Source organism: Pagrus major, chromosome 21, assembly GCF_040436345.1.
Source record: "Pagrus major chromosome 21, Pma_NU_1.0".
Taxonomy (NCBI): domain Eukaryota; kingdom Metazoa; phylum Chordata; class Actinopteri; order Spariformes; family Sparidae; genus Pagrus; species Pagrus major.
Window position 1 is genome coordinate 31,302,450 of NC_133235.1, and position 13,000 is coordinate 31,315,449.

Genomic DNA, 13,000 nt, shown 5'->3' on the forward strand with positions numbered 1-13,000 from the left:
CCTCCTCTGCTCTCAGTTGTCTTGTCTTCCATATCTGGGCAGGAAAAAACTCCCAGCAGCCCTCTCTCTCTCTCTCTCTCTCTCTCTCTCTCTCCTCTCTCTCTCCCCCTCTCTCCCTCTCTCTCTCTCTCTCTCTCTCTCTCTCTCTCTCTCCTCTCTCTCTCCCCCTCTCTCCCTCTCTCTCTCTCTCTCCCCCTCTCTCTCTCTCTCCCCTCTCTCTCTCTCTCCCTCTCCCTCTCTCCCTCTCTCTCTCTCTCTCCCTCTCCCCTCTCTCTCCCCTCTCTCTCTCTCTCTCTCCCTCTCCCCTCTCTCTCCCCTCTCTCTCTCTCTCTCCCCTCTCTCTCTCTCTCTCTCTCTCTCTCCCCTCTCTCTCCCCTCTCTCTCCCTCTCTCTCTCTCTCCCCTCTCTCTCTCTCTCCTCTCTCTCTCCCCCCCTCTCTCTCCCCCCTCTCTCTCTCTCTCTCTCTCTCTCTCCCCCCCCTCCTCTCTCTCCCCCCCTCTCTCTCCCCTCTCTCCCCTCTCTCCCCCCCCCTCTCTCTCTCTCTCTCACATGAACAGCCTGTGTTGCTCGCTCGCCCTCTTCTCTCGTCTGTGGACTCTTTCTTTCTCCGTCGGTCGGTCCGGCGTCACTCTGCCCGGCGGAAACACATTCCAGCCGGTTCATTCCTGCCGTCACTGTGTAACCCCCCCATCGCCCCCCCCATCGCCCCCCGTCACCCCCCCATCGCCCCCCATCACCCCCCCGTCGCCCCCCCGTCACTCCCCATACAGTCTTGGAGAGAAAGGCTCCTTCCCCTCAACGACTGGAGGCTCTTTTCATGTTGGGACCTGACGGCGGGCCCCTGAGGAGACTCTCCCGGGGTCAGCGCCCCACAATAGGCGGGTTAGCTCTGCTTAAAGCAAAACCAGCTAATTGACGACGTCGGCGTTTGTTTCTCAGCGGAGAGGTTCGGTTCAGGAGGGTCTTAACGGCAGCTTAAATCTGCTGCAAGAAAGAAAGACAGGCTGTATAGTGTTTGGTTCTGTGGCTTAAAGGTTGAGTTCACAGTTTTTTAACCCAGACTTTATTATACTGTCGTTTCCTGTTTATAACCGGAGGAGGAGGAAACCTCACGCTGAGCTTCAGCGGGCCACTAACAGAAAACGTTCAGTCTGAAAGGTTTGAGTGATCCAACAATGACAGTTTTACTGATATGTCCATATTTAGCTGCTGACATCTATTTGTATTTCACTTCTCTGTCCTCTGTGAGAAAGCTTCAGTTCTGTATCAGCTGATTGTTAGAAGAGCTGAAATCCACTGAGTCATCAGATCCGTCACCACAGACTGAAACCTCAGCAGGTCCTGATCGTTTGGCCCACAGGGCTGAAAATTAACACGGATGTAGTCGACATGATGTAAAACTCAAGTGGTGATGTTCATAGTTGTAGCGTCCAGCACGGCCTTGTCAAGGGTCCTCAGAGATGACCTACCTGCTGCACTGATTGTCTTTGACTTATTTTGCCCTGAGCTTTGTGTTTCAGGCGCCTGTTCACAAACATCTGCAGGCACTTTAAGGTTTGATGGAAGCTGGACCTGCATGTTTTCAGGTTATATTGTGATTTATAGGTGACAGTTTGTTCTGTAACTGTAACGAGTTTGTATGTAATCACTGCATTGACGGCACAATAACTGTGTTTCGTTTGGGAGCAAGAAAACTCATTTTAAATGTGCTGTTTACCAAAAACACAGAGCTAGTTTGTGTGTCTGGAGGTTGAAACACTCTGTTGTGTCCTCTCGTCTGTTGGACTTTTCTTCCTTCAACCTCATTTCTCAAGTTGCCTTAAAATAGTCAGAAAAAGTGTGCTTTTATTTTGGTAGAACACTTAAAAGCATGTCTTCCTGTCCTGTCAACTTCCTGTCTTTGGAGACACGTTTGGTCCTGGTGTCTAAAAGCATGAATAATGTCACCACAGGAGAGTCTGAGCTGCAGAGACGGACGCTTTTTAAAATGATGGGAAATGTGACTGAAGTCTGGTTCAGAGCAGCGACTCCATCTTGTGTCCCGCTGGGAGTCTGAATGATTTCTGTGGAGCTGCTGCAGAGTCGGCGGCTCGTCTGTGTCCCTGCAGAGAGCCGGGCGGGTTTGTTGTGCCGTCACTCGGGTCAGAACATTAACGTACAGCGTGCTCTTTGTTTGGGCTCTCCACTGTAAAATTCTTGCTCTCATCAATACGCCGATTGTTCTGGAGGAGCGGACAGAATTCCTCCAGCGCCGGGCTGCAGTCACACAGACGGGCTCACATCATCAACACTTAAGACTCGTCGCATCACTGATCACTGATCACTGATCAGCAGTTAATCAATATATTCAAATGAGGAAGTCTGTGAGTTGATGAACATCCTGAGCTCTGATTGGACGGTGGGTCGATAGACGACGACGGTGTGTGTTTGTTTCACACTTTGTAAAGTTCTGTTCTGAATCTGTTAATGACGATCAGCAGTAAATCTGACGATCAGAGTATTGATTACTATTACTATTGTAAGTACTATTGATTACTTTATCTTTGAGGAGATGAAGTTGAATATGAAGGAAAAGCTGATTATTTTTTGTCAGTCGACTGATCGATCGTCTGACTCATTGATTCAGTTTTGGTTTCCTCAACTTTGTTTGACGTTTTTGTTATTTTTCTTTTGATATATGAAAGAAAATCAGCACAAACAGAAGAACGAAGAGTCGACGAAAAACATAATGGTAGAAAATTCAAATGAAAAAATGAAATGTTATTAAGAAAAGGAATGAAGGTGTGGATGTGAAGTTTCCACCTGCTCCCGTTAAATCATTCATTCATTCATTCATTAACAGAGTTCGACAGGAAATCTTTCAAAAGTTACTAATCAGACCAATAGTGTGATTTTAATGATCAGATATCAGGATTATAATGCGTAAGAAGAGGTGATGGCTCCTGTGACAGCGTCCTCTGTCCTCCAGCTGTCTCTTATTGACAGCATCATCACTTCCTCCTCATCTCCTCGTCCAATCAGAGCGTCCCAGCAGCCACCTGTGTTCAGGGCCGAACCCTGTTTGTCGCCTCGCTGCTGTTTGCCTCCTGATTGCTGCGCTAACAGATGCCTTTGTCCAGTTTGTGAGGATGTGGAGGCGTTTCTCTCTGTGAAGATGACACATGAGCGTGTTCCTGCCGGCTGGTGTCCGTCCCGACCCTCCTTATGAAACGCTTCACTTCGCTCTTTGATCTGAAGCCAGAGGAAAGTCTTCAGATCGCAGATGTTCAGGATCACGTCGGAATAAAACTCCCTTTGTTCTGAAACTCCCACAATCATAGATCAGACTTCACTTTACAGATATAACATGAAAGATTTCTGCATTAAATCATCTAAAAAGGACACGACCTTTGTTCTTCATGTTGTTCAGTTCTGACATTAATCCAGAGAATCCACCGGTTTCCTCAAAGTAACCTTCAGCAGAGCGTCGGAGAGGAAGTCAGGACGGGACCAAACAAAACAAGAAGAAAGCTTTAAAACGCCTCGTCTGAGTCACAGAGACGGGTTCATCCGCAGTGGAGACAACAACTCCCATGATCCCGCGCTCCTCACTTCCTGTTGAGTTGTGACTGACTCTGGGTTTAAATTCATTTTGTCTCAAGTTACTGACAAAACACTTCACTTTCATTTTCCATCACAGCTTTAACATCTGATCCTTCTGGATATTACTGAACATTAAAATATGTAAAATGCAGGACTGTCAACAAATCAACAATAATGATGTAGCGTTAGTTAGCTAGCTAGTTAGTTGTTATAAGGAAAAGGACCATAAAAACGATATTAGGATGGTTATCATCCTTTTTAATGCCAAAAATATTTTTTCTCTTGCTGCTTCTGCAACCATGTTGCCCATTAATTGCAAAGCATTCTGGGAGATTTCTCATAAGTCAGTCTGTGGCCTCTGTGAGCGTCTGTACTGACTGTTTGGTCTATAAAGTGTCAGATATCAGCGACACAGCTTCATAAAGTGTGACGACATGAACAGGTTCCGTTTACTGACACACGAGTCACAACAGGCACACATACCACCAGACGCACCACAATGAATGAATTTAGGTGAAATTCACATAAAATCAATATTTCAAGGAATTAATACAAAAGTCTAACTTTTGTATTAATTCTTGTTTTAGTCCTCCTTCTACATCTTTAAAGTGAAAACATGAAACATCATCTGCTTCCAGCACATTTTATAAACGAAACAATTAATCGATTAATCATGAAGGTATCGTCAGATCGATCGATCGATCGTTGAGCAGCTTCTTCTCTGACCATCAGATTTGCTGCTGATTGATGATGTTTGTCTCCTCCATCACGACAGCTCACCATGTTTGTTTGACTCGTCACGTCTCCACCCGTTTAAAATGTTACAGCTTCTTATTAACCTTGACCCAACAGAGGTCCACACACACACACACACACACACACACACACACACACACACACACACACACACACAGTGGGAGGAGGAAGTCGGTGTGTTTGCAGTTGCTTCATTGTTTCCTGTAATAAACTGCAGCCTTTTGTGAGCGGCCGTCAGTCCTATCAGCTGCTTCACCTTTATTTGCCGTCGGCACAGAGGGGCCCCCGGGGGGCCGGGGCCGGGGGGGCCGGGGCCCCTGTCAGCACGCTGTTTACAGAGCGGATTCTTTGGCTGAGCACACAGCCGACCCCCCGCCGCCCGGCTCAAACATGGCGGCGTTCCTTCACACGCTGACGGACGGCTCCTGGATGGTGGAGTCGTCTGCTCGCCGGCCTGCTCAGACTCGCCAAAAATGTGCCGAGCAGCAGCGACGAGCGAGTGTCAGGAGTTAAAGGAGCAGTCCGCTTCACATTCCTGCTCCTCGTGTCTGAACTCAGCAGTTCTTAGAGAGCGTCCGTCCGTCCCGTCCGCTTGTTTCCTGGGAAATCGGCTCACAGACGCTCGCTGCAGAGATGTTTAATAAACTTCATGTTATTTATGTTCACGTTCTCAGGCAGAGCGACTTCACTGAGGCGTCTGCAAGGCCTGGAAACACCTTAAACTCAAGGCCTTCAACGTCTCTGACATTTTACAGACCAAACAACTTATCCATTACGTGAGAATTAACCTTCATGTCCTGTCTTGTCCTCTGCAGGTAAGGCCTTCGACATCACCTACGTGCGGCTCAAGTTCCACACCAGCCGTCCGGAGAGCTTCGCCATCTACAAGCGGACCAGGGAGGGCGGGCCCTGGGTGCCGTACCAGTACTACAGCGGCTCCTGCGAGAAGACGTATCAGAAGGCGAGCCACAGCTTCATCCGGACCGGAGAGGATGAGCGGCAGGCGCTCTGCACCGACGACTTCAGCGACATCTCGCCGCTCACCGGAGGAAACGTGGCCTTCTCCACGCTGGAGGGCCGACCCAGCGCCTACAACTTCGACAACAGCCCCGTCCTCCAGGTAAACAGGAAGTGGTGCTCCTGTTTCTGTGAGCGAGAATGTAAAATGTCTGAAATATAAAAACAGTGGTGAGTTCAGGAGCTCGACAGGAAGTGATGTCACTGCTGATTGTGTTCAGAGTCATGATTTAGATTTTAAATCAAAAATGTATCAACATGTGTTTATTTAAATCTGAACAGACTCAGTGATTCTCCACCTCTGAGGAAAATAACACTTCAAAGATGTCACAGCTAGCTTAGCGTTAGCCTGCAGCTAGCTCAGCGTTAGCCTGCAGCTAGCTCAGCGTTAGCCTGCAGCTAGCTCAGCGTTAGCCTGCAGCGTCACTTCCAGACTCCTCTCCTGTGTGATGGAGACGATCAGCTGACTGGTACCAGAGGAAACTCTGGCAGCGTCCGACATGTTGGTTTATTTTCTCTTTCAGAGATCTTTTATTGATTTGTTTGTGAAGAGGGCTCACTCTGGGCAGATTAGAGAAACTGAACTCTTTGAAATGAAGCGGTCTGACTGAAGCTGGATGAGTCATGTTTCAGTCTCCTGCCTGTTGAATAATGAAAGCAGGATCAGAAAGTGTTGCTGGTTCTGTCTCTGTGACTAACATGATTAGCGTGAGCAGCAGTGGAGAGGCTCTGTTCTATCTTTAGGACCAGTTAAACCCGTCCTCGTCCACATCACAAGACTTATTTTCTCCTCCTGATCAGTGTGTCGCTCGGCTCACTTGTTGCTGCTCCATTTCACCAACCTTCAAGTATTTACATCATACTTCATCTCACACAGCTCGTTACAGTTATTGGATCTGTTGTGTTAGTATGTACAGTTCACATCCACTTCATGACCCGGTACTGCCGGTCCTCAAAGGTCAGCGTGTCAAATAATAGACCTGAAGTGTCATCAGAGGAGCAGTTCACCCAAAACTAAAATCCAGCCATCATCTCCTCCTCCTGATGATATAAAGTCAGGCTCAGCCATCATCTCCTCCTGATGATATAAAGTCAGGCTCAGTCATCATCTCCTCCTGATGATATAAAGTCAGGCTCAGCCATCATCTCCTCCTGATGATATAAAGTCAGGCTCAGCCATCGTCTCCTCCTGATGATATAAAGTCAGGCTCAGCCATCATCTCCTCCTGATGATATAAAGTCAGGCTCAGTCATCATCTCCTCCTGATGATATAAAGTCAGGCTCAGTCATCATCTCCTCCTGATGATATAAAGTCAGGCTCAGCCATCATCTCCTCCTGATGATATAAAGTCAGGCTCAGCCATCGTCTCCTCCTGATGATATAAAGTCAGGCTCAGCCATCATCTCCTCCTGATGATATAAAGTCAGGCTCAGCCATCGTCTCCTCCTGATGATATAAAGTCAGGCTCAGCCATCATCTCCTCCTGATGATATAAAGTCCTCAACAAAGTCTCTCCTCACATGTGCAGAACCTGCCTGAGAAACATCATGTTTAAAGTTTTCTCAGTGTCACAGTGATCAGTGATCGTTGTCTGTACATCCACAGGTTCACTGCTAACAGGAAGTGCTAACAGCTAATTTGGCAAAGTTTTAATGGCATTTTGGAGTTTGTCGGATGTGTTTTTGTGTTTTTACGTTTTAAATCAAGCTGCTTCAGTTGTTATGGAGACGCTGCGTCTTTAAACTGCTCCTCTGACGCAGCAGCTTCCTGTCCCCTCGTTAGCTGCTGCAGCTCGTTAAGAAGCTCTGAGCTCATCAGTCCTTGTCGTCTTCTTCTTCTCTCCTCTGGACTCTTCTGAGAAACACGCCGCTGTGATGGTGGTTGTTTTTCCCAGCAGTCAGTTCTGCCAAGTGTTGCGACATGTTGCTAGGCGACGCCCCCGGATTTCCCACTGCAGCTCAGTTTGGCTCGACGAGCTGCAGCTGGAAGACTTCTCCTCTTCTTCTCCTCCTTTTTCTACATGTCTTCCCTTCCTCCCCTCCTCCCCTCCCCTCCTCCCCTCCCCTCCTCTCCTCTCCTCCTCCCCTCCTCCTCCTCTCCTCATGTTTGTGTCTCCATGTTTCTTCCCTCTGCTTCAGGTCGTTGCTCAATAACTGGAAGCAGAAACTGTTCTCATTCTTCTCTCGTCTGGTTTTTAAATGTGCAGAGAAACTTGATATGTATATTTTATCTCTGATTAACGATTAAAGCGATGGAGAGATGTTTCCTCTCCTGTTTTCTACGATAACAAATATAAACTTGAGATAAAGACAGAAACAGTCGGTATGAGAACAGGCTGGGAGCAGGGAGCAGGGAGCTGGGAGGAGACGGCCGTGGAAAACAACCAGCAGAATATTTGTCAGAGTTCGGACTGAGCTCGTCTCTCTGCGGCTCCATCAGGACTCTGACTCTGACGGGACGTTCAGTTATAGCCTCTGATATCTCATGACACACGTGTGTCGACTGTGTGTGCGCGTATACGAAACCAAACACCAGAAACACTTTTTATAATCCAACAGACCGGATCCAGAGGGTCCGACCTGACAGCGCCTCTGATGGGTCGTCTCATCCCAACTCACTGTGATGTCATTCATGACATTCATGACATCACAGCGCTTCTGTTAGATGAAGTCACACTGAGCCGAGCTGACGTGAGCCTGCTGAGCCTGTTTCTTTGGGTTGGGGACATTTTGAATGGGAAGCTTTGTGTGAAGTTCAGGACGAGCTGGTGAACGTTGGCGTGGAGCGACGAGACGTCTCTTTGTGGTTCTGTCAGTCCGCCGCTCATTCCTCTCCTCAGTGTAAATGAACAGATTTAGCTCTGCAGCTCTAAACTTCCTTATTTGACTCGTCGGCATGAAGCTATTTATACCGAAGCTGGGACTCTGTGTCGGAGGCGTCAGACGGCTGTTAGTCGCTCGCTCTCTGACATTCCTGCCGTCTGTCATCTCTGAGCTCTGGGTAGGAAATAACCACCAGCTGAGACAGTCCACCTTAACAGCCTGCAACAGTCCACCTTAACAGCCTGAGACAGTCCACCTTAACAGCCTGAGACAGTCCACCTTAACAGCCTGCAACAGTCCACCTTAACAGCCTGAGACAGTCCACCTTAACAGCCTGAGACAGTCCACCTTAACAGCCTGCGACAGTCCACCTTAACAGCCTGCGACCGTCCACCTTAACAGCCTGAGACAGTCCACCTTAACAGCCTGAGACAGTCCACCTTAACAGCCTGAGACAGTCCACCTTAACAGCCTGCGACCGTCCACCTTAACAGCCCGTGTGGCTGCAGACCAGCCATCACTCAGTTTTATTCTGGAGCTGCGGTTTCCAACCTTTTTGGCTTATGACCTCTTAAATACAGCAGCCGCTGTGTGACAAGTGTCAGATATCTGAGAGCTGAGGTCCACGTCTGAACCGGTCCGATTGGGTCATTGATATTCAGTATCTGAGGCGTCAGAATTGAAACTATTCAACAAAGAAAAGATGAGACAAGACGTCCTCACGTGTTCTGTTGGTATTAAAGTTGTGATTGCTTCATGAACGGTTTAAATGTTTCATGCTGATGAAACTGTCGGCAGCTGATTATTTCAGCTGTAAAAACAGATGATCACAAACGTTTGTGCAGCAGAACTTCATCTGTCTTCTCTCATTAATCATCTGTGACGTCACGTTCGTCCTGAACTTAAAGCAGCTGGTTTATCTGCAATTTCTGCAGAATTGTTTCACACATTTCATCTAAATATCTGTGATTTGATCCCAGTAACAGTTTTGATCAGTTCTCATCAGTTATCACAGTTTGTGATGATTTAAGAACTGCAGAATCTTTCTGATCAGAAAACTGTCCTGATCCATTTAAACCCCCAAATGTATTTATTTATTTATTTATTTTGATTTGTCTGATTCACAACCACAAATTTTACATTTCTGTAAATACGCCTGATTTCTTTAAAATCAGACCCTGAGAAATTCACTCACAATTTCAATGAAAGAGACAACAAACATTTCCTGGATCCATCTCTTCATCTGGATCAGCACCAGAAGTTAATGGGCTCTACTCTGGGCTGAGACTCATCCTCCGTCTGAGTTTGGTGGAAATCTGTTCACTAGTTTTTGTGTCATCCTGCTGACAAACCAACAAACCAACAAACCAACAAACCAACAAACCAGGAGCTGGTAACTTGTTTGGACCAGAATCAAACTGAGCCCGCTGAGTGAACAACGAGCTGAAGAGTCAGAACCAGTCTCATCACATCGTCTTTGTCCAGCTGCTCTGCTGCACTTTAAACTGATCTGCAGTCAGTCAGGAGCTGACGTACAAACACGTCCCTGAATAAACAGTGTTATTTTCAGGTTAGCGACCGAGCTAACGTTCCTGTAGGAGGCTAACGATGAGACGTCACTGCAGGGAAGCTCGTTATAGTGTGACCGGCACTGATCCTGTAATCTGGGATGTAACTAGTTACTGAGATTGTTGGATACATGTAGTATCTCAGTATTGTCCCAGAGTAACTGTACTCTGTGCTGACAGAGTAACTGTACTCTGTGCTGACAGAGTAACTGTACTCTGTGCTGACAGAGTAACTGTACTCTGTGCTGACAGAGTAACTGTGCTGACAGAGTAACTGTACTCTGTGCTGACAGAGTAACTGTGCTGACAGAGTAACTGTACTCTGTGCTGACAGAGTAACTGTACTCTGTGCTGACAGAGTAACTGTACTCTGTGTTGACAGAGTAACTGTGCTGACAGAGTAACTGTGCTGACAGAGTAACTGTACTGTGACAGCATCCGTCCGGCTGCAGGACGTCTCTGCAGTTTGTTCCCGGGCTGCAGCTGTGTGGGCCGGGCCGCTCCACGCTGGCACCGAGCTGCTCATGATTGATGGCAAACAAATGTTCTGTACAGTCTGAACGTTGACTCAGCCGAGAACCTGCCGGAGCTTCCTGGAGCGGACGGTCTGAGGAGCTGCAGCTGCCGGACCGACGAGTTTATCCTCCATGAATCATGAGGGGAGAGTGGAGCGTTACCGACCAGAACGCGCTGATAACGGACCAGCTGAGAGAGCAGCTGCAGAGAAACTGTTCAACAATGACACCAAACATCTGCCAGAATCTGAACGTCCATCTGAGGCTGGCAACAGACGGACGTCACGCTGCAGGAACGCACCGACCCAACGGGTCAACAAGAATCTGAGACTCTTCCTGCGTCCGTGAGGGTCGGCCTGACACTCTGCCCAGAAATGAATGACCACACAGGCGGTCTGCACATAGGAACGCTCCTGCCCCCGCAGATGCCTCCAGGGCGAGGCGTTCATCCAGTTCATCAACAGTAGTCAGCTGCAGCGGTTCATCATCTGATCAGGACGCCTCCTGGAGGCCTCCGGAGGCTTTTCAAGCTCGTGGAACTGCGAGGAGGAGACCCCGGACGAGGCGCGGAGGACACTGGAGGGATTATTGTCCCATCTGGCCCGGGAACGCCTCACGATCCTCCAGGAACAGCTGGAGGATGTGACTGAGGAGAGAGACTGTGGCCTGCTGCCGCGACACAGACCGCGAGCAGCAGAAAATACATTCAGTCACTGAAAGATGAACGAAATGTTTCTCTGAGTGTCTGTAGTGTGAAGTGACACACATCAGACTGATTGTGAGCAGTGGAGTCGATCATAACTGACAGAAAGAGATGAAATGATCCTGATAGTAAAATATTCTACTCAACATTTGTTTGTTTGTTGTCTTTAGTGTCTTTGTGTCTTTCAGTTTGGCAGTGGATCATTAATGTGGGTTATTGTCTCACCAGCCTCCACGAGCCAATCAGGAGCTGCTCACGACCGATCAGACTCTGACTGACTCAGACGTTTAATGAGAATCTGAATCCAGAATACAAACAAAATCAGCTGTCTGATCTCCAGGTGCTTCACTGTTTGAGAACACTGATCAGCCACTGAACCAGTAACACAACATCACCAGACTCCCTTAACAAATGTGGTGATTTTAAGAGTTGTTGAGTTAAAACAAACTTTCTAACGTAGTGAAACTCTGTCTCTGACAGATTCTGAATCATTGTCTCCTTCTTGTAAATTCAGCATTAAATGAAAACAGTAAGTTGTGTGTTTCCTTGTAAAAAGTGTCAGTTTGTGGCAGCATGGCTGCACCAGCCTGTCTGCTTCTGTGTCTAAAGTGCTAAAGTCTGACCTGCCAACATTTAGCAGCTGTTTGAACACACTGTTTACACTGATTTCACCATTTACACTCAATTTATGACAGAAGAAACATTTTATTGATCTAAACATGTCACATTTTACAGATACACTGAACAGTAACCAGTATAGGCGGGTTTGTTTCATATAGATGGGGGTCAGTCATGTTAATGCCAACACTGATCGACTCACTCAGGACAGATACTGATACCAGGCTGCTTCCTCACAGGTTAACTTCCTGTCTCAGACCCTCGGTGAAGCGGTTCACAGCTGAGTCACAGCTCGCAGCTGCTGCTCGAATCACAATCTGCTCCACATTCTCAGCAGTTACACGAGGATTTAACACGAGTGTGCAAAGTCACAGGAGGCAGGAGGAGAAATGTACAGTCGGTTCCACCTGAGCTGCTGTTTCCTCTCTGACCTCTCTGCACATCTTCTCCTTCAGTATTTCGTCACTTGGAGAAGCTGAAGTGTAACTAATAAAATGTTCTGTTGAGCTCTATAAACAGATCTGGTGTCTGACAGGAGGCCAATCAGCTGTCAGCAGATATTTTAACAGTTTCCTCTGGAGGCCTGAAGTGGAACACTGCGTTGTTCCCTGGCAGCAGCGGCGCTGTTCGGATCACATGTGGATCCACATTTATACAAGTGTTCCCACTTTCCTGTGAGCGGCCGGCGGTCCGGGCTGTGGGCTTTGCTTCAGTGTTGGTTGGAGCTGTGTTTGTCTTCAAACAGCTGCCCTCTCTGCTCGATACAAAGCGTCGGCCCGCCTGATAAGCTTCCTGCTGATAGTGAACAAAGCTATCGCTGGCCTTCACTCTCAGTTTCCCAGGAGTCTTTCTCTCAGGCGGGACGTTGGGTAACTTTCTTTATCCTCCGTGACGAGACAACAGACTGAGCAGGTGTCCTTCAGTAATTCTCTCCATCTGCTCTCGTATCAAAATGCCAAGAAGATAAATTCCATCTGAGTCACAGTCACAGAGGCGTCACTGGTTCTGTTTCCCACACACTCTGGACTGAAACCACCTCACCGCAGAATCATGATCCAACCTCTCTACGACTGCAGGAACTCTGATATGTGAAGAACATCTGTGTTGGCTTTGTGCGGCTCTGAGGACGAGTGAGTTATAATGACCTCTGACCTCTTCATGGAGCGCCCCCATCAGGTCAGCATGTGAATGTGTGCAACACTTTGGTTTAGTGGTCACCTGACCTTCACTCAGCCTCACCTGGATCTGCTGCTGATCAGCTGATCGCGGTGAGGATGAGAACAGTCTCTGGACTCACTGAGCTGCTGAAGACTTTAAAGGTTCAATCTGCTTCAGACTCACTCGTTTGGACGACTTGTGTCCAACATGTTTCTGTGTGTTGTGGAGCGGCGTCGTGTGGCCGCCTCCTCATCTGACG

The 13,000-nt window shown here is 47.8% G+C and overlaps 1 protein-coding gene across 1 annotated transcript in view; it reads left to right on the forward strand.

The window, feature by feature from the left end:
* Positions 1 to 13,000, forward strand: part of lamc1 (laminin, gamma 1) — a 50,174-nt gene that overhangs the window by 21,817 nt on the left and 15,357 nt on the right. The window contains exon 2 of the mRNA XM_073490695.1: positions 5,154 to 5,458. Coding sequence (XP_073346796.1) covers positions 5,154 to 5,458 — 305 coding nt within the window. The remainder of the gene's footprint in view (positions 1 to 5,153; positions 5,459 to 13,000) is intronic.